Here is a 22,489-nt window from a genome sequence, read left to right on the forward strand (position 1 = left end):
CCATTTTACCGTATCAACGAGACAGCTCGTTCATGCTTACAAAAATCGGGATTTTTGAACCCGGATTCAAACTCCGATGGAAATCCTCGCCAACATTATGTCAACGTCCGTTTTAAAGTACTATAACACAGTCACAGTCGATCCACCATTTCCCTTCCCTACGTAGTCTAGGTCTGTGAGGCAGCGCACCATCACCCAGGGTTCCCCGTCCCCACTATAATAAGAGGACTTGAAATGACTCGAAACTAAAATGGTAAGACTTTGGACTCGACTTGAGGCTTGCCTCATCTTTGACTCGACTTGACTCGGGACTCGAGGGCAACGACTTGAGACTTACTTGTGACTTGCATAACAATGACTTTGTCCCACCTCTGGTTTGAACACACCACTATAAATACGAAAGGATCTCTGCAAACTTATTATTTTTTCCATCACTTGCTGCCTATCCATATGCACACACTAGTTTATTCGCAGAGGGAAGCAGATCTATGTTAATTTTATGGTTGTTCTTTTTTTGTCAAAAACTGACATCATTTCATGATTGAAATTACCAAAGATTGAGGCTAGCATATTGTGTCTGTAGTGTTTTCCTACTGGTTGAATGCCAGAACTTTAACTGAAGGGCGTGATCTCCAGCCTACAGTTTGTGCGTTATGTTGGCTATGCTACATCCCACCAATGCATTTGTAGACATGAGTCCTAAATGTAATAGGCTGTCTATAACATAATAAAACTCTGTATATCATAATTAATGGGGGAAAAAAAAGATGAAAAAAAACTAACTTTTTCTTCCAACAATGTTGCTTGTCTCCTCGTGTCACCTTGCTCTCTCTCTGGCGTGGTAACGCTGAAGTGAGAGCTAGATTGGTTACCAAATGGCTTTTATCCAAGTAGAGGCGCTGGAGAGCAGACCGCTTGGAGAGTGGGAGCGCAGTTGCTGGTTTTCCATTGCCTGAAGCAAGATCTACCGCCACTCTCCCTTTATATAGACGGTAGACTAACCCACGGCACTTTAGTCAACACGGATCCAGATTGTTCTCAGTTTCCTCTTCTGCCCCCTCTCTCCTTTTTTTCTCACCCCCCTGATCAGGCTTAAACGCCCTGTGTTTTGTAAAGGCAATTGTTTGAGCGCATCATCACGGGAGCCAAAAGGAGGTTTGCCACTATTCCATAGGACACCGGTGAGTTTCATATCTCTCATTTCTAATTTATGGTCAAGTCTTCTTTTTTGTTTTTTTATTTAACATGTCACAACTTCTTACTTGGCTGTTAATCTGCATTCCACTAACTCTAAATACTCTTGCCATTTATGATAATATATGTCATCAGGATCACTGTAGATCACTGTAGTTTCAAAAATGATTACATTATTTTCTATGATACCTAACAATGAAATTACAGTGATGTCAAGCAGAATAGTGAGCCAGGGTTTAAACAAGTTACTGACTGCTTGTTTTATCTTCTCTGCACACTAAGATTTACATGAATGGATAATGTAATTTATAATTTTCATTATGTTGTTGTCCGGTGTTGCACACGGTTCTCTATGAATACACATACATGACTAATTAAAGGGCTGTGAAGTTATTATTATTATTATTAATATAAGTGAACAGTAATGGGACTTCTGTTGTTTTCAACCTTCACATAAAAAAGTGTGGACTTCTTAATGGGTGTCGTTTTGCTCTGATGGGACAGTCCCATTTAGATGTTGCAGGAAAGATTCTATTCTGTAGAGAGTCACTAAATCGTGAAGTCGCCTTTTACAATTGTTCTGTCCCTGTGTTTTCTCTCTCTCCTTCTCAGCGGGCTTCTGGAGCGTCATGACAGCTGAGAAGAGCGTGCCCGTTGTAAACGGTAAACCAGAGGAGGGCAGAGACCCGGAAGGGTCCAGCGCCAGCCTCGACAAGCAGAAATACAATGAGAGGGGGCACTGGAACAACAAGGTTGAGTTCTTCCTGTCTGTGGCTGGAGAAATCATCGGGCTGGGCAACGTCTGGAGGTTTCCTTACCTCTGCTACAAGAATGGAGGAGGTAAAGAAGTTCCAATTACCTGTTGACATTCACCAACGAGAAGAGGTGGTACGAAAGGTTTTTGTGTTAGAAAATTGATGGACATAAGACAAGCTCCCTTGCAGGAAAGAGGAGGCTAGACAGGTAAGAATGGAAAAGAGAGGCAAGATTCCGGAGTAGAGAAGGCAAGCCAAATTACATCATATATTATATAAAGTATCAAATAAGTATCAAAATATCTTCCTTCTATTATTTAATCAGTTATGCACAATCACGTCAACAAAAGAGGTGGGTTCCCTTAATCATACAGCCCAATATGGATCCCACATTTGTCATATAAAAGTCTTGTTTGGCAGTAGAAAGTTTTATACTAGTGAGTGCTTATATATAAACCATGCGATTGCTTCTGTCAAAATCGTACAAAGTTTTATCAGACTTTTCTGTTGATTCATTTGCCGTAAAAAATCTCTTTTGTGTGCCGAAAGGTGCATTCTTCGTTCCGTATGTCATCTTCTTTGTGTGCTGCGGTATCCCTGTGTTTTTCCTGGAGACTGCCCTGGGTCAGTTCACCAGCGAGGGAGGCATCACCTGCTGGAGGAAAGTGTGCCCGCTATTTGAGGGTGAGAAAACCTGCACTCTGCTTTATCCCATTACAATACACAACATGTCATTTAGCTGACGCTTTTATCCAAAACGGCTTACGATAAGGGAATTTCAACCATGAGGACACTAACTCAGAAGAACAAGAAACAAGAAAGAAATTTCATCAAATCAACGTAGGCTTAGCATCTTATTTTACTAAGTTGGCAAACTTTAAAGAGACTCAGATGTTGGGCCCGAGGAGACACAATTCCTGCACATGCACAGTTAACACTATCATATAAATGTTTTACCTCAGGTTGATCCTGTCCAATGCATGTGAACACTTGCCCGTTACATTAATTCAAAGATAGAGGCCATTCAACTGCAATTGGTAATTTCTATATCTTGATCTCTTTTCTTTTTCAGGGATTGGTTATGCTACGCAGGTGATTGAAGCTCATCTTAACGTGTACTATGTAGTAATCCTCGCCTGGGCCATCTTCTACCTCTTCAACTGCTTCACCACCGAGCTGCCGTGGGCAACCTGTGGGCACTACTGGAACACAGGTAGGAAGAGTAAACGGTGGATGTGAGAGGGAATCATTTGCATTTTTGTTTTGCTATGAGTACATTAAATAGCAAATACCTTCCTGGAATTCATGTGAAACGGCATATATAAATCTCTACCTGCAGGACTCAATGAAAGTAACAACATTGTGTATTTACAGATAACTGTGTCGACTACTATGGAGATAATTCCACCAACATTACAAACCTAAATGCAACCTCACCAGTCATTGAGTTCTGGGAGTGAGTAACTTTTATTTCATCTTCATTAGTCTTCATGAGTTTTCACGCTCTGTGTGCATTTACAAAGTCCCATTGGAGGGCCCTACTCTTATGATGGCTTTCACCTCTGTTGGTATAAACTATTAATGGTATCAGAGGTCAAAAACACAATAAGGAGATGCTTCTTCTGTTCATGCAGCATCTCCTTCAGTGGAGAATTAGAGCCTCTGATGGCGCCAGTCTAACACAGCCCACCCTCCCCCCACCGGCCCACCCCTCTCTAACATTTCCCCCAATAATTAGTCAGCCCTTTTCATATCTGTGTGTCAACGGCCCTGGTAGAGCAGCTGTCTCCCAGCTAGAGTCATGTGTGTGGCAGCGGATCAGGCCCTTCCAGTGTGTGATGCTGACCACACTTCCTTGTCCCGCTGCCATTGGCTATGTTCAAATCAAATGAAAGAATTGTGAATGGCAATCAGAGAGTTACAGTATATATATATATATATATATATATATATATATATATATATATATATATATATATATATATTCTCTGAATCAAAATTAAATGAGATGATTTGTTTAACAGGAATGAAAACCTCAGAATTTAACCGTAAAAAATGACCATAACCCAGAGTAAATGACCAAATTGAGACCCAACATGTTGCTGGCAATAATACAAGTGGACCAGGCTTGGTGTAATTCATGCCAAGACAGACTTTTGTTCTGTATACATGCACCATAAAGAGTAAGTTAAATTAGCTGTGTTTTGGCATCTGTATACATTTTTATGTTGGCGCTCCAAAATAACGTTGCACAGTTTTAAAACAAGCATATTATTTCATGCGTATGTGATCAATTTTACATGCGATAACTGATTAGTTTATCAGTAAGGTAGGGCTTTTTCTGAAGAAATTATTCTAAATTGATTAATTAAATAGAATAAATATTAGATTTTTTTCTATGGTAAAACTCTCTTTATGACCATGAGGGTTATTTATATGACCAGGTAGAAGATATTTTTCTTCTGCTTGCTCATCTGTAGTTTCAGCCATACCTAAACCCTCAATCATATTTAGATGTCATTGTTTACCGGAGTAACTTGCACACCTGCTATAATCACACACAGTTTGTTCACGCGTTGCCTTATTTAAACCTGATTTATATACGCTTTGAACCTCACAAAAGCATACCCACAGACACAGATATTGTCCACATATTGCCCTCTGGGCTGACAGGAGGGGTTGTGTTGAACACAGCCTACATGTCACGATGATCAACGGCTGGTCTGGAACTCAGGGCGTGAACTCGGTGGCAAAGACTTGGCGGCCTGACGTTGCCTCATGACACTCAGTCTCACTTCTCATCCACCATGAAGCTTTGCCTCAACAAACATGAAACACACTGTTGATTCGCCACCACTGACAACTTGCTTGGTTTACAGGGCCTATAAGTTTACATTCCTATTTGTAATGTAGTATTCCTACAATATAGGATTACATTTACACACTATAAGCCCTGTATTTGATTCTATTGGCTTGATGACTCAGTATTGTTAAACAGCATAGTGAAGATCACCCTGAACTGATTTTTATTCCCCTGTAATTTTCCTCTCTCAATCCCTGAATTGGATATATGATTTGGTCTGGATGGAAATGTTAATGACTGAGCCACACTAATCCTGAGTGACTGGCAAGTACACGGGGAACCAATAAAGCACGATGAAGGCCATTTTGGGGTCAAAGCAAATAGAAAATAGAGTTTAGTTTTTATTTAATTTTAGATTTCAGAGGAATTTTGCAAACTAGGGTGATGGACAATTTTTCATGTGTTGACAAGTAAACTAAATTATAAATTACCTGTGCGCTTTATGCCAAATCAGACGCAGAGTACTGAAGATTTCAGATGGTATTGAGCACATGGGAGGAATGCGCTGGGAGCTCGCCATGTGCCTGGCCCTGGCCTGGTTCATCTGCTACTTCTGCATCTGGAAGGGACCCAAGTCAACTGGCAAGGTGAGACTGGCTATTGTGTGTCTACTAGTGTGTGAGCATGTGGAAGTCTATGCGGTTGAACTGCAAGCACCACATATGATTAGAGAAAGATCTTTTCACCCGCTTAACAGGCGCGTGTACTGCTGTTGTCGCATTGTCCAACTTGTGATGGAGGAATAACATTTGAATCACAAGAGGCCGCAGCGTCCCTTCATCCATCCCTTTTATCCGGTTTAGGGTCGACTGGTAATTAGGCTTAAAGGGGCATTCCATATTCCCCCTCCTTGGAAACAAGGTCAGATGTGATATTCAATCCCTCCAGCGTATTTTGGGTCAAATCCGGCCCGTCTTACCAAAGATGTACTGATCAGATGATCAGATGCCTGATCAGATGTGAGAGTTTCACCACAAGGTGGGGTACGACGGCTGCAGCAATTCTGACATCCTGCACCGAACCACCTGTGCATCCCCCACATTTTACACTCAAACAGGATTAAGACGTTTAAATACATCAACTCCATAACTCCCAAACCGGAGGCTGCAATTCATTGTTTTCCAACAGGAAAACCAAGGCTTGTGTGTACTGACTCTCACCCCGACTTCTTCACACCGGGCTGCAAACAGGTCTATCACCTACTGAAGGTCAAATTCTAGTGAAGCCAACAGAACCACGTCACCTGCTGAAGAGCAGAGAGGCAGTGTTGAGGTCCCCAAACCGGACGCCCTTCCTACCCCACGCTGCTCCTTGAAACCCTTGGCCGTGAACAACACAAACAGGATCGGCGACAAGGGACAACACTGTTGCTGGGCAACACCGACTGGAAGGATGTTTAACCTTGTGCAGAGAATACTGACCTAGCACTAACTTTCATTGTACATGGTTTTGATCATGTGCGTCCCTCACCGCCATTGTAATGTCTTTCCAACTTGTCCCCAACTCTACTAAAGAAACTCCTCTCACATTCAATGACAATTGAAATCAATGGAAATCACATGTTACATGACGGTGGGGGGGGGACCACCAAAGCAAGCAAGCGGCTGTATCTCCCTGAAGTGTCTCTTGTCTAGCTGTGAAGCGAGAGGCGAGAAGGCTTCCTCATGGCTGGGCTTTAGCAGCCGATCCAAGATTGATTCCTGCATTCAGTGGAGGAAAGGAGGGCGTTCATGAGGGGCATGCAGAGCAAACCCTCAGCCTCCGCTGGCTCCCTCCCTCTCCTACTATGAGAAATAAACCACAGCAACCCATTACAAGTGCTTTCTTCTCCACAGACCCTACAGCTCATTCAGTTCCGACTCTGCTAAGCTGTTTGCTTTTGTCTTTGCCAGCCATTCTCGCATTTAAGCCCTGCTGTTAGATTTACTGCAAGGCAGGGGCAAGTTTGACCAGTAAATTTGTGGTGTCTTCAATGTTTACCCGTGGTGAGCTGGATGGAGCATGTGGAGCACAAAAAATGCATGAAGAGATTGAATATTGTGCCATTCATCGCCAGAGAGACGGAGAGAGAGGGTGAAAAGGTTTAGGATTCTTGATTGTTTTATTTTACAAATTAAAGCAGGGATTTTGTGGGCAGGAGACAACTTTTCCCACACTTCCCCCTGTTGGCGAGGCTAAGATTAACAAAGCTTAGGGTGGAAAGCCTCATTAGGTCTTGTGGATCCTTACTGTTTTTTAATTTCTAAACTTTTTCTTCTGGCTTTTTAAGGTGACGGATTTTAAAGTTCTTCAACAAAGCCAGATGTTATCAATCTCTGAATGGTGGAGGACTGAAAAAAAAAAGATTTAATTAGCATTCAACAAAAGTCACACCTTTCCCCACACTGTAAAAGCCAGATGAATTGAAAGTTGGATTAAGAGATTCAATGCATCTATTGCTTCAAATCCAAATGCTACTTGCAGTCATTATGTGACCCCGATTGTACGAGCGATTATGGGTGCATGCTTGTATGGGTGTGTGAATAGTCCACTTTTTCTTTGTCTATAGTATGCGCACACTCATTTCAGTGTTGTGAATGAAGTTGTATGTGTGTGTGTGTGTGTGTGTACTTATGCACTTCTGTACGTGCTTCAAAGAAAAACGCATTTTCCCACACTGCCAGCATCACTCTTCTGGGCTTCTCCTGTTTAAGAGACAGGGCCAGAGGATCCTTCTTTTCTTTTCAGTCTCCTAGCCTGGCTCTGTTCTGTCCCGTTCTGCCCTCAATTGGACTTTGACTGGATGCCAGCAAGCCAGGGGATGTATGTGGCCCGCCCCGGCCTTCCAAGAGGCCAGGGTCTTTGTTCAAGGAGTTTCTAAGCGTCTCGAGCTGTTGAGCGCAAAAAGGAAGTGTTGGTTTTATGGTTAGCTACTGTACCGTACTGACTTCACGATAGTGAAGTTACAAAATATATGTATACTAGCAAAATATGGCCATGTTAGTAGGAGCTCAATATTAATCAGCTGTGACTCTTGTTGGTATTAACTCTGTACATCAATTAATACTCCCAATCTTCTTATGTATACTTGCAGGTTGTGTATGTGACAGCTACATTTCCTTATGCCATGTTGTTGGTCCTGCTGATCAGAGGAGTGACGCTGCCAGGAGCATACGAAGGCATCAAGTTCTACCTCTACCCGGACATGTCACGTCTCTCTGACCCTCAGGTAGGCTTATATCCAATGTAATGTGAAATGTTCAAAATGTTAAAAAAAACGCTAATTGACTGCAGGTGGCTCATGTCCTCGCCTGAAGAAGGGATGTCATGTCTACGATTACCCCTGTTGGTGGTGAACACAACGTTTTACTGAAAAACAGCATTGGCCCTACACCAAGTACAAATATGCAGTCTGGAGAAGGGAGATTGGTGTTTTCTAGTCGCTAGTCTGGTAATGACACATGTGAACAACAAATCCCTGTGGAAATCAGGAGGAGAGCTAGACTCCTACATAAGGCTGACAGCAAAGGCTCTTTAAATAAAGTAAAAGAAAAATGTATCCATTAGAAATGGACAGAAATGACCAGAAAAGAGGGATCTCATCATATTAGATGAAACACAACTTCACAAAGTGTTACATTACATTTGACACAAACACAAACACAAATAGTGTACATCTTTGAAACTTTTAAAATATCCCGGATAATTTGTATTCTTCTCACATGCCCTCAAATTACATTCCTGCTAAATTCTAATTACAGTCTACACTTGTCCCTATTTATGAACCAAATTCAATCAAATACATGTTACAGAGTAGACAACACAGCTGCTTGTCTGGCTAGATTGGGCTGAATGAAACTGTTTATCAAATGGCAAACTGTGGCATTGATACTACTGTGGCATACAGTTATATAGAGCGTAAAGGCACTTCCTGCTGGTGATGAAATGATCAACGGTCCATAAAATAGTGAGTTTTCAGTGCCTGGAGGAGTTGAGAGTTCAGGATTTGAGGTTAATGAGAGTCTGGAAAAGGCAGGCCTCTCGGGTCGCTAGGCAACAGAAATGATCCGTGGATGGGGTGTCATGACAACGTGAATCAAGATAACAGTAGATTTTGAGTGAGAAAGACAGAAGGTAGAGATGAACGGATGGATAGAGAGATCAATAGATGGACTGATAGAAAAACATGACTTCAGGACTGAACCTCTTCCTCAAGTTCAATGATGAAGTGATAAGCGCGGTGAAAAGAGCAATACCTGAGATTTAACACAAGCGCAAAACTGTGAGTAAGGCACAACACAGAGTTGATTACTGGCAGTAGTGTAAACTGGTGTTGTTGTATGCACAGCTAACTTCTGCATCGGCAGTAGTAATCAAGGCAAAAATACATAAATGTAAGCTTGTGGTAAAAAAAAAATGTATTTGTCCAGATTGTTGCATCTGAGAATTCCGTTAAGTTAGAAAGAAAGGAAACAGCGCTACAGATAGATAGTGAAGGAGAAGAGGCACAATGGATCCACGAACAAAGACCCAGAGGCACAGAGAGCATGAAGGAGGGTGATGAAGGAGTGCTGCTGTTTGGCAGAGGAAGACATTACTTGTGACACCGATGTTAAATTAGCTTCCTCAGGGACAATCGGGGCTCTGTTCTGTTCACCGTGTGTGTGGCTGTGTGACACCCGCTCTTTTCACACCCCTGAACTCCATCATTGCATCACTTTTTCTCTTACCCCCCTATACATTTACCCCCCACACCCCGGCTCCCAAACTTCTGCAATGTCCAATGTCCTCCTTCCTCCTCTCTGCACTCCACACACTCCCTACTTCCCTCACTCCTTCCTTTGTTGTTTTTCCAATGTGCTATAACTCAAACTCTGTTTGTGTCTTTGCAGCCTCTCACTGGTCAAACATTCCTTTCACCTGTAATTTATTTCCAGCATCAGAACTCTTTTCTAAATATTTAAAAACATGTAAGTGAGTGTGTTACCCGTCACTACCAAAAGAACACTTTGTAAATTCATAACTTAAGTAACTAGTTCCATTTGATCCATGATTTTGCATTGGAAGGTTAGATAACTGATGTGTTTTGCATTTTGATACTTTTTTTAGTTTGACATTCACTATAAATATTGATGTAAAGTACAGTTCAACACAACAGGAAAGTTTCCGCCTTAAACCCAAATCTGTATTGAACAGCATACGAGCAATTAAGCTGCAGAACAAAACATCAAACTTTGCATCAGAAGAATATCCCTCATTGACTCACAGCTGTAGAATTTAACCATCTGTACAACATGACGATTATTTGAAACAGATTAAATGATGCTCATTTTACGGATCTAAGGTGGCAATTGAATTATAAGCGATTCATCACAGCCAAATATCTTCCCGCACTACGCACAACGGATGTATCATTACATGACGGGTATTTTACAGGCAATGTTCATCCAGCTTTCAACACAGTAGAAGAGTATCGTGGAGCCTCAGTCTCAACATAACCAAACACAGGCCGGCCAAATTAGGCACAACATCAACAAGTGGTTCTCTGCGCTTGGGCCTTTAAGGTTTTCCTGCACTGTGCGGCCATCAGCCGAGGGTGAACTAAAGGGAACATTAATGAACATTAGGAGAGAAAGGCCCGTTCTACCACAGGAACAGTCCTGTGTTTGTGAGGTCACAGAAGTTACCGTGGTTACTCCCAGGAGGGAGCGGAGACCGTGCGTTTGTTAATTGTTTCTCGGTGGGGAAATGAGATTAGTAGCTGAATGAGAGTTTTCAAAGAAGCACGGCGCATTAAGTTTGAATTCACTCGCGCACCGTGCCATGCTGCGGGACTCCAAGGTCCTCTGCTGAACTACGAACTAGTTTAATAATTTTACTGCGTCACTGTCCCAGCAACGAATCACAATACATTGACCCATGTTCGCATTACACTTAACTACATAATTGGAAACGAATGTTTCCCTTCAACCTTGTATATACTGGACTAACCTGCAACCTTAAAGAGGATCAAACTGATAGAAAAAGTTAAGAGTTAATTTTCTTTAATGATCCTGTTATGCAGAAATTTACTCAGGGACATCTCAATGTAGCAGCTGACACGATACAATATTCGTTGTAGGTGCAAAAGGAATAGAGTTGAGCTGATCTCGCAACTCAGCTTGTGACAGGAATCCTACGATATTTCTCAGGGTATCAAAGTGTAACAAAATGGCAAAACATGCAGAATTTTGCAACAATATTTAGGCACAAGGGTGTTAATCTATAATTCTTGCTGCTCCATTGGGTGCCTCAAAGAGGGCAAAGAAAGTTGAGCTGAGCCATAATTCCATTAAAAAGTCACTGAGATAATTTTAATTTGGTAGATAAGGAATAACAAAAGAAAGTGGAGTTTTGTTACAGCATGGAAATCTCTTTTGAATGGAAAAGCCTTTTCTGCTTTTTGTAATTTGTAATGTAGGTTTTTTTATTAAATAAAACCATCTCCTGTCAAAAGCAGTTTGTGACAATGGAGAGAAAAAAGGATTAGGATTTAGGATGTACTGTAAGTTTATTACACCTTTTCCTTCAGGTGTGGGTGGATGCTGGAACCCAAATCTTCTTCTCCTATGCCATCTGCCTGGGCTGTCTCACTGCTTTGGGAAGTTACAATTCCTACAACAATAACTGCTACAGGTAAGACTATAAAAATACAGGTAAAACCCTACATTTAAAGTGGATTCATAAGAGGGAATGGATTGCCCTGTGCTGCATCATTTCAGTTTCCATTCACCACACAGTAGTTCTACGCAGGAGAGCGTATAAGACATCTATTTAGTCTGAGGTAAGATAGAGCTTACAGTAAGTGTGATCTCCTTCTCTCTGTCTTGTTCTTCAGGGACTGCCTCATGCTGTGTTGTCTTAATAGCGGCACCAGCTTCGTGGCAGGTTTTGCCATCTTTTCTGTGCTGGGCTTCATGGCCTTAGAACAAAATGTTCCCATCGAGGCTGTAGCAGAATCGGGTGAGTGTTTCTTTGTCAAGGATCAAGTCTGACAACTGCGATGTGGCCCTACCTACAGCATATTGTAGACCACCAACCCAGTCTCCAAAAAAAGCGTGAAATGGCTACGTTGGTCCACCGTGATAAACGTAGTCATGTCACGTTTTCCCCCAAAATAACGTTACTATGTTACGTTTCTTTTGGCCCATTCATTTACATTGCTTTGCAAATAGGTCACGTGACTATCAAGTTTCCCGGTAGCAAAAAGAAAAACATGGCGGACGGTCAGCATAATCTCCGTCAAAAACACAATATTTTAAGAAAGCATCAGCATTTGTATGCATTTCGATGGCATTTCTAGCGAGAAGTATGCGTTATTCTTTCATAATCTTCTATCAGAGACTGTAGAAGACCTTCCGTTTATTCGTTTCTGCGAAGATTTGAGTGTCTCTTTGGGAAAGCGGGGCTACGCAACGCCTTTAACGGCGCATTATTAAAAAAACACTTCCAGTGGGGGCGTTACCGTAAAGAAGCGTTCAGCCTTAAAGCCACTAATCGCCAAACAAAACAAACTCAAAGCACACGAATCACATTATGACTTTTTAAACATAAATTCCCTTACTTTTATGAGTTTTCAATGAAAGAATGCATAATTTCCGGGTGTAGGCAAGCCCGGGACATCCCGAATTATGGGCAATTTTGATTTGTCCAGCTTTTTGACAGCTCCAGTCCCGACTTCCAATCACAGCCTCCTAAGTCAATGACGCGCCTTAAACTCTCGGGTGTTGTGTGATTGCAACTTCCCCCCCCCCCGAACATTACGTCTTGTTTACATGGAAAAGGGGGGCGGGGCTTCGCCTTCAGAGCGGAGCGTCATTTCTCGCTCCACACGTCTCCTCTTTTTACTGGCCAGGAAAACGGGCGATCTATCCCACGTGGGTCTGGCTCCATTCCATTGGCTCTGACGAATCCACGGAGAGGCGGGACTTATAATTTGCCCGGCAAACGGAGAGATTTGAACTCCATTGCTTGCCCTGTGCGTGAAGTGGCCGTGAGGCCTCCACTAAAGTCTCTCTCTATTTGTTCTGCTTTACTCAATAAAAGTAAAACCTTTACAGATATACTGTACACACACTAGGCTAACATAACGGAGATTCCAGGCTTCGTCCTTTATGTTTTATGGGGATAAAGCCTCTGTAAGTAGTTTTTTCCCAAGCAAATCTGAGTTTCTTCTGTTTTTTGTGTGTCCCATACAAATATCAAAATATATATACTGATTTTCACATCCAAACACACTCACTTATGTTCCCTTTTATCATGACAACAAGAAATTTCAAGATAAACCTTTTGCTTTCATAAATATGACAGTTTTAGTGTGTAAATGCCCAGCAGTGTACAGTCCGGGGGCCCCTATCGGGCCACTTGTTAGATGGGTTTGATGGGTTACTGACTAAAATATATGCCCCCACCCCCTAACTTGATTTAGGTCTGTTGCCTCAGGGCAACTTGTAAATATAATAGGTCAAACAAGCAATGTAAGCATTAAGAAAGTAGTGCATTTTGAGCACATTAACCACAAATGGATTCAAACATAAATTCAAAAATATTAAACAAAGAAATTAAATGACCAACACTGTATGTACAAAATCCACATACAAAACATGTAAACTTAAAGGGCTTGTTTGTGTCAAATTGTATGGCATACACATTCAACTGGCCTACAATAACCTGAAGAATGTCTTAAAATACTGAAGGGGGGGACATGATATCATTAGAAATGTTATGCCAGAGGGAGCACAGAATGTATTGTGGGGTGTTCAACAAGGAGGATTTTCAACCTCTACTATGTCTCCATCCTCATCTTGATCGACAGACTCACTGTCACTATCATCAGACATGCGTTATCCTAGTTTTAGTGTGTAAATGCAATTTCCAGCATGAGGCCTAAAAAACGCCTACAGGAATAAAAGGGTTAAACCAGATACAACTTGCTTGTTTGACTTATTTGACTTATTATATTTACAACTTGCCCTGAGGCAGTTAGGGGGTGGGGGCATACATTTTAGTCAGTAACCCATCCAACCCATCTTGAAACTCAGTCGAAGGAGTCTAACGCCGGAGTCACAGGGTGCAACAAAACTCTGTAGTGAAAAAAGTGAAGGCCGAGGCATGCTGGGTGAAGTGCGATCCCGGCCCTTTCGGGACAGTGTTGTGCCTGAACGCGTTCATTGAACGATAGTTCATGAACTCGTTGATATTTTGGGCGAACGTGAACTGAACGTACTGTATTAATGCCCGATGAACGTTACTGTGAACTCGTTCATTCTGGTTTCTACGGCACGTTCTTTCAGGTTAATGTCGTTCAATGGGGTGCCAGATTTCTATAGAAAACACACCGTAAACGCGCATTGATAAGTGTAGCAGAGGCGGCGTATAATAATTTTAAAGAGTTTTATGAAGTTACTGACAAGGTCGGTGAGGATGGGAGGAATCTGACCTTTCTTTGCAAACATTTGCACCTTAATGATTACTGTCCTGTTTTTCTTTTTATAATACCTTATTTAAAAAAGACCATTCAAGCAGCATGTGTTTGAGAATGTAGTGTAGGGGTGAACTCTGCAACTGCTGCTAGTGTGGAGTGAATGACAGCAACATTAAAGCAACAAAGGGGAAATGCTGTCCCCTCAATGCTAATGTAAACCCTGGTTGGATAAGGATTCAAAATTGGATATGAAGATTAAATCTGATGCATAGCTTCAGTGTTAAAACTGATCAAATAATTGCTGTCTGTGGTTCTGGGCTGTGGCAATAATAAAATAAAAAAAATAGCTCGCAGCAACGTATGGAAAAAAAGAACTAAACTAGTTCATTTTTTGGAACCGTGAACTTATTTCAAATATTTTGAACTATGAACTGAACTAGTTCATTTTTAAAATGTGTGAACTAAACTTTGAACTAGTTAATGTAGAAAGTAAACTTTACCAACACTGGCTATAGGACCCCGGAAGATGATGAACTATGCCTGGGAAGGGCGAAGCCATGCCGGTACGAGCATGATGTGCAAATTAGTCGTCAGATCAAAGTATAGTAGTGATAGACTAATCGAACCATCTAACAAGTGGCCCGATAGGGGCCCCCGGACTGTACACTGCTGGGCATTTACACACTAAAACTGTCATATTTATGAAAGCAAAAGGTTTATCTTGAAATTTCTTGTTGTCATGATAAAAGGGAACATAAGTGAGTGTGTTTGGATGTGAAAATCAGTATATATATTTTGATATTTGTATGGGACACACAAAAAACAGAAGAAACTCAGATTTGCTTGGGAAAAAACTACTTACAGAGGCTTTATCCCCATAAAACATAAAGGACGAAGCCTGGAATCTCCGTTATGTTAGCCTAGTGTGTGTACAGTATATCTGTAAAGGTTTTACTTTTATTGAGTAAAGCAGAACAAATAGAGAGAGACTTTAGTGGAGGCCTCACGGCCACTTCACGCACAGGGCAAGCAATGGAGTTCAAATCTCTCCGTTTGCCGGGCAAATTATAAGTCCCGCCTCTCCGTGGATTCGTCAGAGCCAATGGAATGGAGCCAGACCCACGTGGGATAGATCGCCCGTTTTCCTGGCCAGTAAAAAGAGGAGACGTGTGGAGCGAGAAATGACGCTCCGCTCTGAAGGCGAAGCCCCGCCCCCCTTTTCCATGTAAACAAGACGTAATGTTCGGGGGGGGGGGGGGGAGTTGCAATCACACAACAACCGAGAGTTTAAGGCGCGTCATTGACTTAGGAGGCTGTGATTGGAAGTCGGGACTGGAGCTGTCAAAAAGCTGGACAAATCAAAATTGCCCATAATTCGGGATGTCCCGGGCTTGCCTACACCCGGAAATTATGCATTCTTTCATTGAAAACTCATAAAAGTAAGGGAATTTATGTTTAAAAAGTCATAATGTGATTCGTGTGCTTTGAGTTTGTTTTGTTTGGCGATTAGTGGCTTTAAGGCTGAACGCTTCTTTACGGTAACGCCCCCACTGGAAGTGTTTTTTTAATAATGCGCCGTTAAAGGCGTTGCGTAGCCACGCTTTCCCAAAGAGACACTCAAATCTTCGCAGAAACGAATAAACGGAAGGTCTTCTACAGTCTCTGATAGAAGATTATGAAAGAATAACGCATACTTCTCGCTAGAAATGCCATCGAAATGCATACAAATGCTGATGCTTTCTTAAAATATTGTGTTTTTGACGGAGATTATGCTGACCGTCCGCCATGTTTTTCTTTTTGCTACCGGGAAACTTGATAGTCACGTGACCTATTTGCAAAGCAATGTAAATGAATGGGCCAAAAGAAACGTAACATAGTAACGTTATTTTGGGGGAAAACGTGACATGACTACGTTTATCACGGTGGACCAACGTAGCCATTTCACGCTTTTTTTGGAGACTGGGTTGAGACCACAGAGAGCCTGTCTGAATATTCGCATTGTGCTCCAATTGACAAACATAACCAGTTGTATAACGCCACCCTCTTCAGCTAAGCTTTTAGACCACCGCGTTACGATTTAATAAAGTATATATAGTTTAGTATATTGAAATGTGTATAAAAAACAAAAATCGTATAAGTGGCCTCCTGTGAGGAAAACAGTATTAAACTTCAGACATTGTCAGATAGACGGCTACAAGTCCAAAAATCCACTGATTTAACTAAATATAATTTTTTATGTGATCAAAGGTTAAATTTGAAAAAAACGAAAGGTTTTAGGACTAATCTATGGTTAGTACTGTTATGCCATTCATCTTGAATTCAAACTTACCTGCTTAAATAAGACCACTAATTTTTGTGATACAGGTCCTGGTCTTGCATTCATTGCCTACCCAAAGGCTGTCACTATGATGCCTCTGTCTCCACTCTGGGCATGTCTCTTCTTTATGATGCTCATCTTCCTCGGGCTGGACAGTCAGGTAAACCAGCAGCGCTGAAGATGAGCACATAGAAAGTAATAAATATACTTTCTCTTTCACACAATTGTGTGCAGATGTTGAACACTAAGACATTACTGAATATCTAAGTTGTCTGTACTCATCTCTTTTGTTTTGCAGTTTGTTTGTGTGGAGAGTTTAGTGACAGCTGTGGTGGACATGTACCCGGAGACCTTTCGGAGAGGCTTCCGCAGAGAGCTGCTGATTCTGGGCATGTCTGTATTCTCTTTCTTTGTCGGACTCATCATGTGTATGGAGGTAGGATTCAGCTCTATTTACAGCTTTGCCATTTAAGGTAACAAATGTTGTCTATTGAAATTGCATATTTTTCTTTTCCTACGGTTAGAACCAGGGTTCGAAATGACTTAGGGCTCTTGGGGGGTCCCTTAAATGTAACTATAAAAAATACTGAAGACTACCTTGCTACACTATATACTGCAGGCAAAATTATATTGACATATTTTGAAGGTGGGATAATGGTCTTGGGATGTTTTACCTGGTTTAGGCTAGTCGCAGTATTGTAGTGGTGTCTGGAGAATTGGATTGGCTATAATCAAACAGGTAACCCTCTAATTCTGGAGCAACAAAGTTACAGCACCTTATATAAATCCCTGACATGACAAAGTCGATAACAGGTAATTCTTTTCCTTGAGCAAGGCAGTTAACTAAATTACCTAAATCCACCAGGTGTACTCATTATGGCAGCACCATGCACCTTCAAAGGTTTGATCAAATACAAATGGCGTTTCTCATCCCTTATGTTAATGGAATTTGTAAAACAACTAGCCACTGGATTGAATAATAATGGTGTCTATAAAGTTCCTGTTCCTGGCATCTAAATAAGACACCGAAATCAGAGTTGCTATTCGTTCCGGTAGATAACGGCCGTTAACACACCTGTACCACCCAAGAGAACCTGTAAATATCCATAGTTCAGATAGAGCAACCCATTGAGCAATGTGCTCGTTGGCTTTAGGATGTTTTGACCCACGGGGTTCGAATCCCGATCCTTCCGATCTTTTAAAAAATATATTTTCTTGAATACATGTTTCCATACGTGGTTGTGATGTAGTGCTCACTTATGCAAACGTGAACGCTGCAATGGATTTGTGATGCGTTTTGTAGAATTTGAGCAATATGTTTGTGAATGTGCTGCTGTTAGCTGGAAGGTTGTTTGGCTCCATACACGTACAGCAAGAAACGTTGACAAACGCACTCTTCTAATCATTACGTTACACTGGGTATCTAAGTTAGTTAATGCAACTTTTGATATAGGAACACCAACTCCAAATATATTACTAGAATAAGCTATTATTATGGAGATATAAACATAATCAAAGCACTTACAGAATTTTTATTAGGGATTTCACTCTTTGTGAGGCTTCGTTTTTGCCGCGTTCAACAATAACCTACGTGTCTGCGCTATAGACCACAACAACAATCTGTGATACTATTAGCTGCCCTGATTGCTGCCCAATCGCGCTAGGAAATAAATAAATTATTGTTATGAATATAAAACGTCACTAAAGACCTTTTCACAATCATTTTAAAGTTAAAAATATTTGTCGGGGACCCCCCAAAATCTAAAAATAAATTCTTATAGGGGGTCCCTAATGACTTATATCGGGTCCGGGACCGCCCCAGACCCCCCTTATTTCGAACCCTGGTTAGAACGCACTTTAATGCATGTGCATGCCACATTTCTCTCTTGCCACATTTCTCTCTTGCCACATGCAAGAGGATCGCTTTATGCCTTATTAGAGCTGCAGGATTTTAGAGGGTGACACTGGTCAAAATCAACATGGGGCAAACACTCCACTGGGTGAGCTAGAGGTCGGCCCTAACAATTTTTTTTTTAGCGTCTACAAACTAATTCCACAGTATTAATAGTGCAGCCTAATCTTCACCCGCAACTGTGGTGTAAATGAAACAAAAATGTTTCTCTTACACCACAGCAGCTTAGAACCTCTTGAGGCAACGAGCCATGCTCAGCCAGTCCAGAGTAGCTTTTTACATTTGATTACTTTGTGTCACTATGACATCGGCCTCTACGGGCAATTTAAGAATCATTTCAAAGCAATTCTGGTGCACACACAGCGTCTGTGACAGAAGCCTGACACCTGCCTCGTCCCATCAGGGAGGAATGTACGTCTTCCAGCTGTTTGACGCGTACGCCGCCAGCGGCATGTGTTTGCTGTTTGTGGCCATATTCGAGTCCATATGTATCGGCTGGGTGTACGGTAAGACAACAACGTTAAATGAAACTAGAGATCTCTGAGCCATTTGTTGTTTTTATTGGTCCACAGTGATATTAATTCTCTGTCTTCTTCATCAACTGTCACACATTTCAGCACAGAGAAATGTGATTGCACGAGCATTGCGTCATGCTTTTACCCTCTTTGCTGAAATGATTTTTGTTCTCTGCCCTCTGCTGGAGAATGCTCACACACACACACACACACATTATACAAAGCACACACATCTTTTTAGCAAGATTTTATGGTATTATGGCATTTTTTAAATGAGTAACACAGAATGTCTGTAACTCCTCAAACAAACGTTTCAAGCTAAATGTCGTCCACATCTTATCCGCAGCTTTGTTTATCTGGCATCTCCTGTCATCGTTATTTTGATGGTACGCAGATGCAGATAATCTGAGTGACACGTATTTACATTTCAGGCAGTGACAGATTCTACCTAAATATTGAGGACATGATTGGCTACAAACCTGTCTTCTTCATCAAATGGTGCTGGATGATCCTGACCCCGGGCATCTGTGCTGTGAGTCTGCAGACACAGCATCAAGCATGTCGCATCGACTACGTATCAATAGTGACGAAGGACAGACCCATTCACAGGAAGCTCCTTGTGATCTTATAGATGAATCCAGGGTTTCAAATTAATACCACTGTTTATTTATGGAATGCAATTGTTTAATGTGTTTTTTTTACACAGGAATACATTTAACATAAAATTGGATCCCCAACTGCTTTCAAATCCAGTTCCGCGAAACCATAATATTTGGGGATTTTTCTTTTGAATATTTCTTGATAAATGCAAAACACTGTAAAAACACTTAGTCACATACATAGCATTGATTTAGATCTGGGTTTAGGTGAAGGTATTAACATTTAACATCTCCATTGTGTGTGGCCTTACTTACTGAGTCATCAATAAGAAAAACACACAAATAAAATTAGAATTTCAATCTTTTCAGGCAATTTTCCTGTTCTTCCTGATTAAATACAAGCCGCTTAAATACAACAACGTGTACACCTATCCTGACTGGGGCTATGGGATCGGCTGGTTCATGGCCATGTCATCGATGGTCTGCATCCCTGTGGGTATGATCTGGATGATCTGCAAGACTCCCGGGACCTTCTCTGAGGTACAAATACACACATGGACAAATTTACTAAATGTTTATTTGTTTAAGCAAAACAGAAATGCTTAACCCTGATGTAGCTTTAACAAAAATGTCAAATAAACTTCAATACCTTAGTGTTGGGTTCTGAAGGCCGAAGGGGAGATCACCTTTCCCTTTGTTCTAGTCCAGGCAGAATACGGTGAATCAAAGAGTCGACTAACTCAGGGTTTTAAAATCAAAAAGTATTTAATAACTAAACAAAGAGTAAGGTCTACAATTACAAAGTGAAATAAAATTGTGAATAGTGATATATTTCGCGAAATAGAGAATTCTCCGACCAAGTCAAAGGTGACTTTTTCAATACCGCTGCAGGAAAAATCTAATCTTTTCTTCTCCCGGTTCGATGATTTAAAGGTCCTGGGGGGTTGTCCTCGGGGTGTATTTGAATGTCATTGGCTCCTTCAATGTATCTCGTCCTGGTCCAGCCTTTTCACACCAAGGTGTGAACTGCCACGTGTGACTTTGTCATCTTATAACTAGTACACTTCGATTACAACACAACATATAAGATCACAGTACTTAATGGTTTATCACAGTTTATCTGGTGCAACACATTGCCTCATTCGGCTGTCTTGCATCCAATTGCTTAACTAATACCTGACAGGAGAAAAAACTCCTACAAAAACCCTCTCTTGGGGAAAAATAGGAGAAATCCATTAAGGACGGCCTATAGCTTCCGCCCCCAGGTTTTAACATTACATCATGACAGGATGTTAATGTGTACAGTATTTATATGATTTATATGACTTGTTGAATTGTTATTGATTATAATACATTCACTTCATTTAACATCCAATTGTAATATCTACTATCTAACATCACACAAACTACAATTCTATACTAAACATTGTTACATGTAATCTACTTCCCACCACTAGGTGTGCACTTCTACTTAAATCCCTAACATTAGCGGACCAGTCATTTTTTAAAGTTAATGATCAGTAATCTCTGACTAAGAACTGCTGCTTTTAAACTTTGGGAAATTTGATGTATTGTTAATTAGGATTGCAGACAGATAGCAAGACCATAGTATTATTTTCATAAGCCACCATTCAACTAATCTAGCAGTTCATTTAGCCTATTATGTGTGGAAAATGTTATTAAAATGCAGTGTGATCACATGGCGATATAATTAATCAAAACCTCCGAGGAAGGAAATTATTTAAATAATCTATTACCTACTGGACTTTGGACTTTTGGATTTTAACAGAGTTCATCTCCCATCGCTGCTCAAGAGACGATCAAATCAATAGATTGCAGGTATCTAATGTGAAATTATCAGTGGTGGTGTCTTGACGTTCAGCAGACCCGAGGAATAATAAAAATAGAAGAATGATACCTGCGATAGGTGGGTTATTCTGTCTTAAATCAAATACACATGGCATACAAATGCTTTTTATAATGTAGAAATCTTTTAGAAAGACATTTTGAAAGTGGAAGACACTTTGTTTGATATGAGGTATACAGTATTCTATACAGCCAAAGTACATTCACACTAAATTTCAAAGAAATCACCAGCTTAATGTGGCACAGACTTTCATATTTAGATGACCCATTTTTTGTGTGTTTAAAGAGCATGACTAAATGCATATTAGCTTAGCATTGTTATGGTTATGGTCAGCAGTGGAGGGAGATGGAAGGATAACATTGTTTCTCTCTCTTTCTCTCTCTCTCTCTGTTGATGCTCTCCACAGAGAATAAAAAAGTTGACAACTCCCAGCCCGTACCTGAAAATGAGAGGGAAGCTCGGCGCCCTCAGTCCTTATGCTGCCAACGATGCAACGCTTCAGGTGGACGGGAAAATGTCCACCGTCTCAGAGAAGGAGACACATTTCTAACCAACCGCCTGACTCAGAGACCAAGCTGCCTGCTCTCCTCTCAATAAGTCCAAACTCATGAAAACTACAGCAAAACACAACCTGATTATCCCCCACCACACAAAACAGGAAATTAAATAAATAAATAAATGTTTTGTTTTGTAAAAAAAAAAGAAGAAAAAAGAAAGCAAAAGCTTATTCACACATTATCTGTAGTCAGTTTCTGTTTTTCACAAACTTTCATAGGACATTTGTTGTTGTTTTTTAGTTAACATTGTGAGTAAAGCTCTTTTTTTTCTTTTTTTCTAACCATTAATATTTTAAAATCAGTTTGACGACATCCACTCTAAGGTTAAAACCTGTGTTGGTACTCTGTCAGCTCTGATCATACTAGTGCCTGGGCCTGTAGAATGATACCAATGCGCTGTGTTGCAAATGACTTACAATGTACATTTATTGGCTATGGGCTGTGCTTCTCTATTAGGTACTAGGTACC

General features: G+C 41.0%; 1 protein-coding gene across 1 annotated transcript; it reads left to right on the forward strand.

Moving 5' to 3' along the window:
- The first annotated feature begins 881 nt into the window (after positions 1-881).
- Positions 882-22,166, forward strand: slc6a11b (solute carrier family 6 member 11b). The gene is made up of 15 exons (XM_037448359.2): positions 882-1,181; positions 1,807-2,034; positions 2,499-2,633; positions 3,022-3,162; positions 3,324-3,405; positions 5,267-5,399; positions 7,886-8,020; positions 11,363-11,466; positions 11,669-11,793; positions 16,619-16,731; positions 16,870-17,007; positions 18,887-18,989; positions 19,430-19,530; positions 19,967-20,137; positions 21,871-22,166. Exons 2-15 carry the CDS (start codon positions 1,824-1,826, stop codon positions 22,012-22,014), a joined length of 1,836 nt encoding a protein of 611 aa, XP_037304256.1. The 5' UTR covers positions 882-1,181; positions 1,807-1,823; the 3' UTR covers positions 22,015-22,166.
- Positions 22,167-22,489: the final 323 nt, after the last annotated feature.

Source organism: Pungitius pungitius, chromosome 8, assembly GCF_949316345.1.
Source record: "Pungitius pungitius chromosome 8, fPunPun2.1, whole genome shotgun sequence".
In the NCBI taxonomy this organism is placed as follows: domain Eukaryota; kingdom Metazoa; phylum Chordata; class Actinopteri; order Perciformes; family Gasterosteidae; genus Pungitius; species Pungitius pungitius.

Bases quoted from the DNA above. Each gene is read 5' to 3' on its own strand.
- slc6a11b (XM_037448359.2), top strand. From the start codon at position 1,824: ATGACAGCTGAGAAGAGCGTGCCCGTTGTAAACGGTAAACCAGAGGAG. The intron at 3,163-3,323 runs GTAGGAAGAGTA...GTGTATTTACAG, and splicing joins TGGGCACTACTGGAACACAG to ATAACTGTGTCGACTACTAT. The intron at 17,008-18,886 runs GTAGGATTCAGC...TCGTCCCATCAG, and splicing joins GACTCATCATGTGTATGGAG to GGAGGAATGTACGTCTTCCA.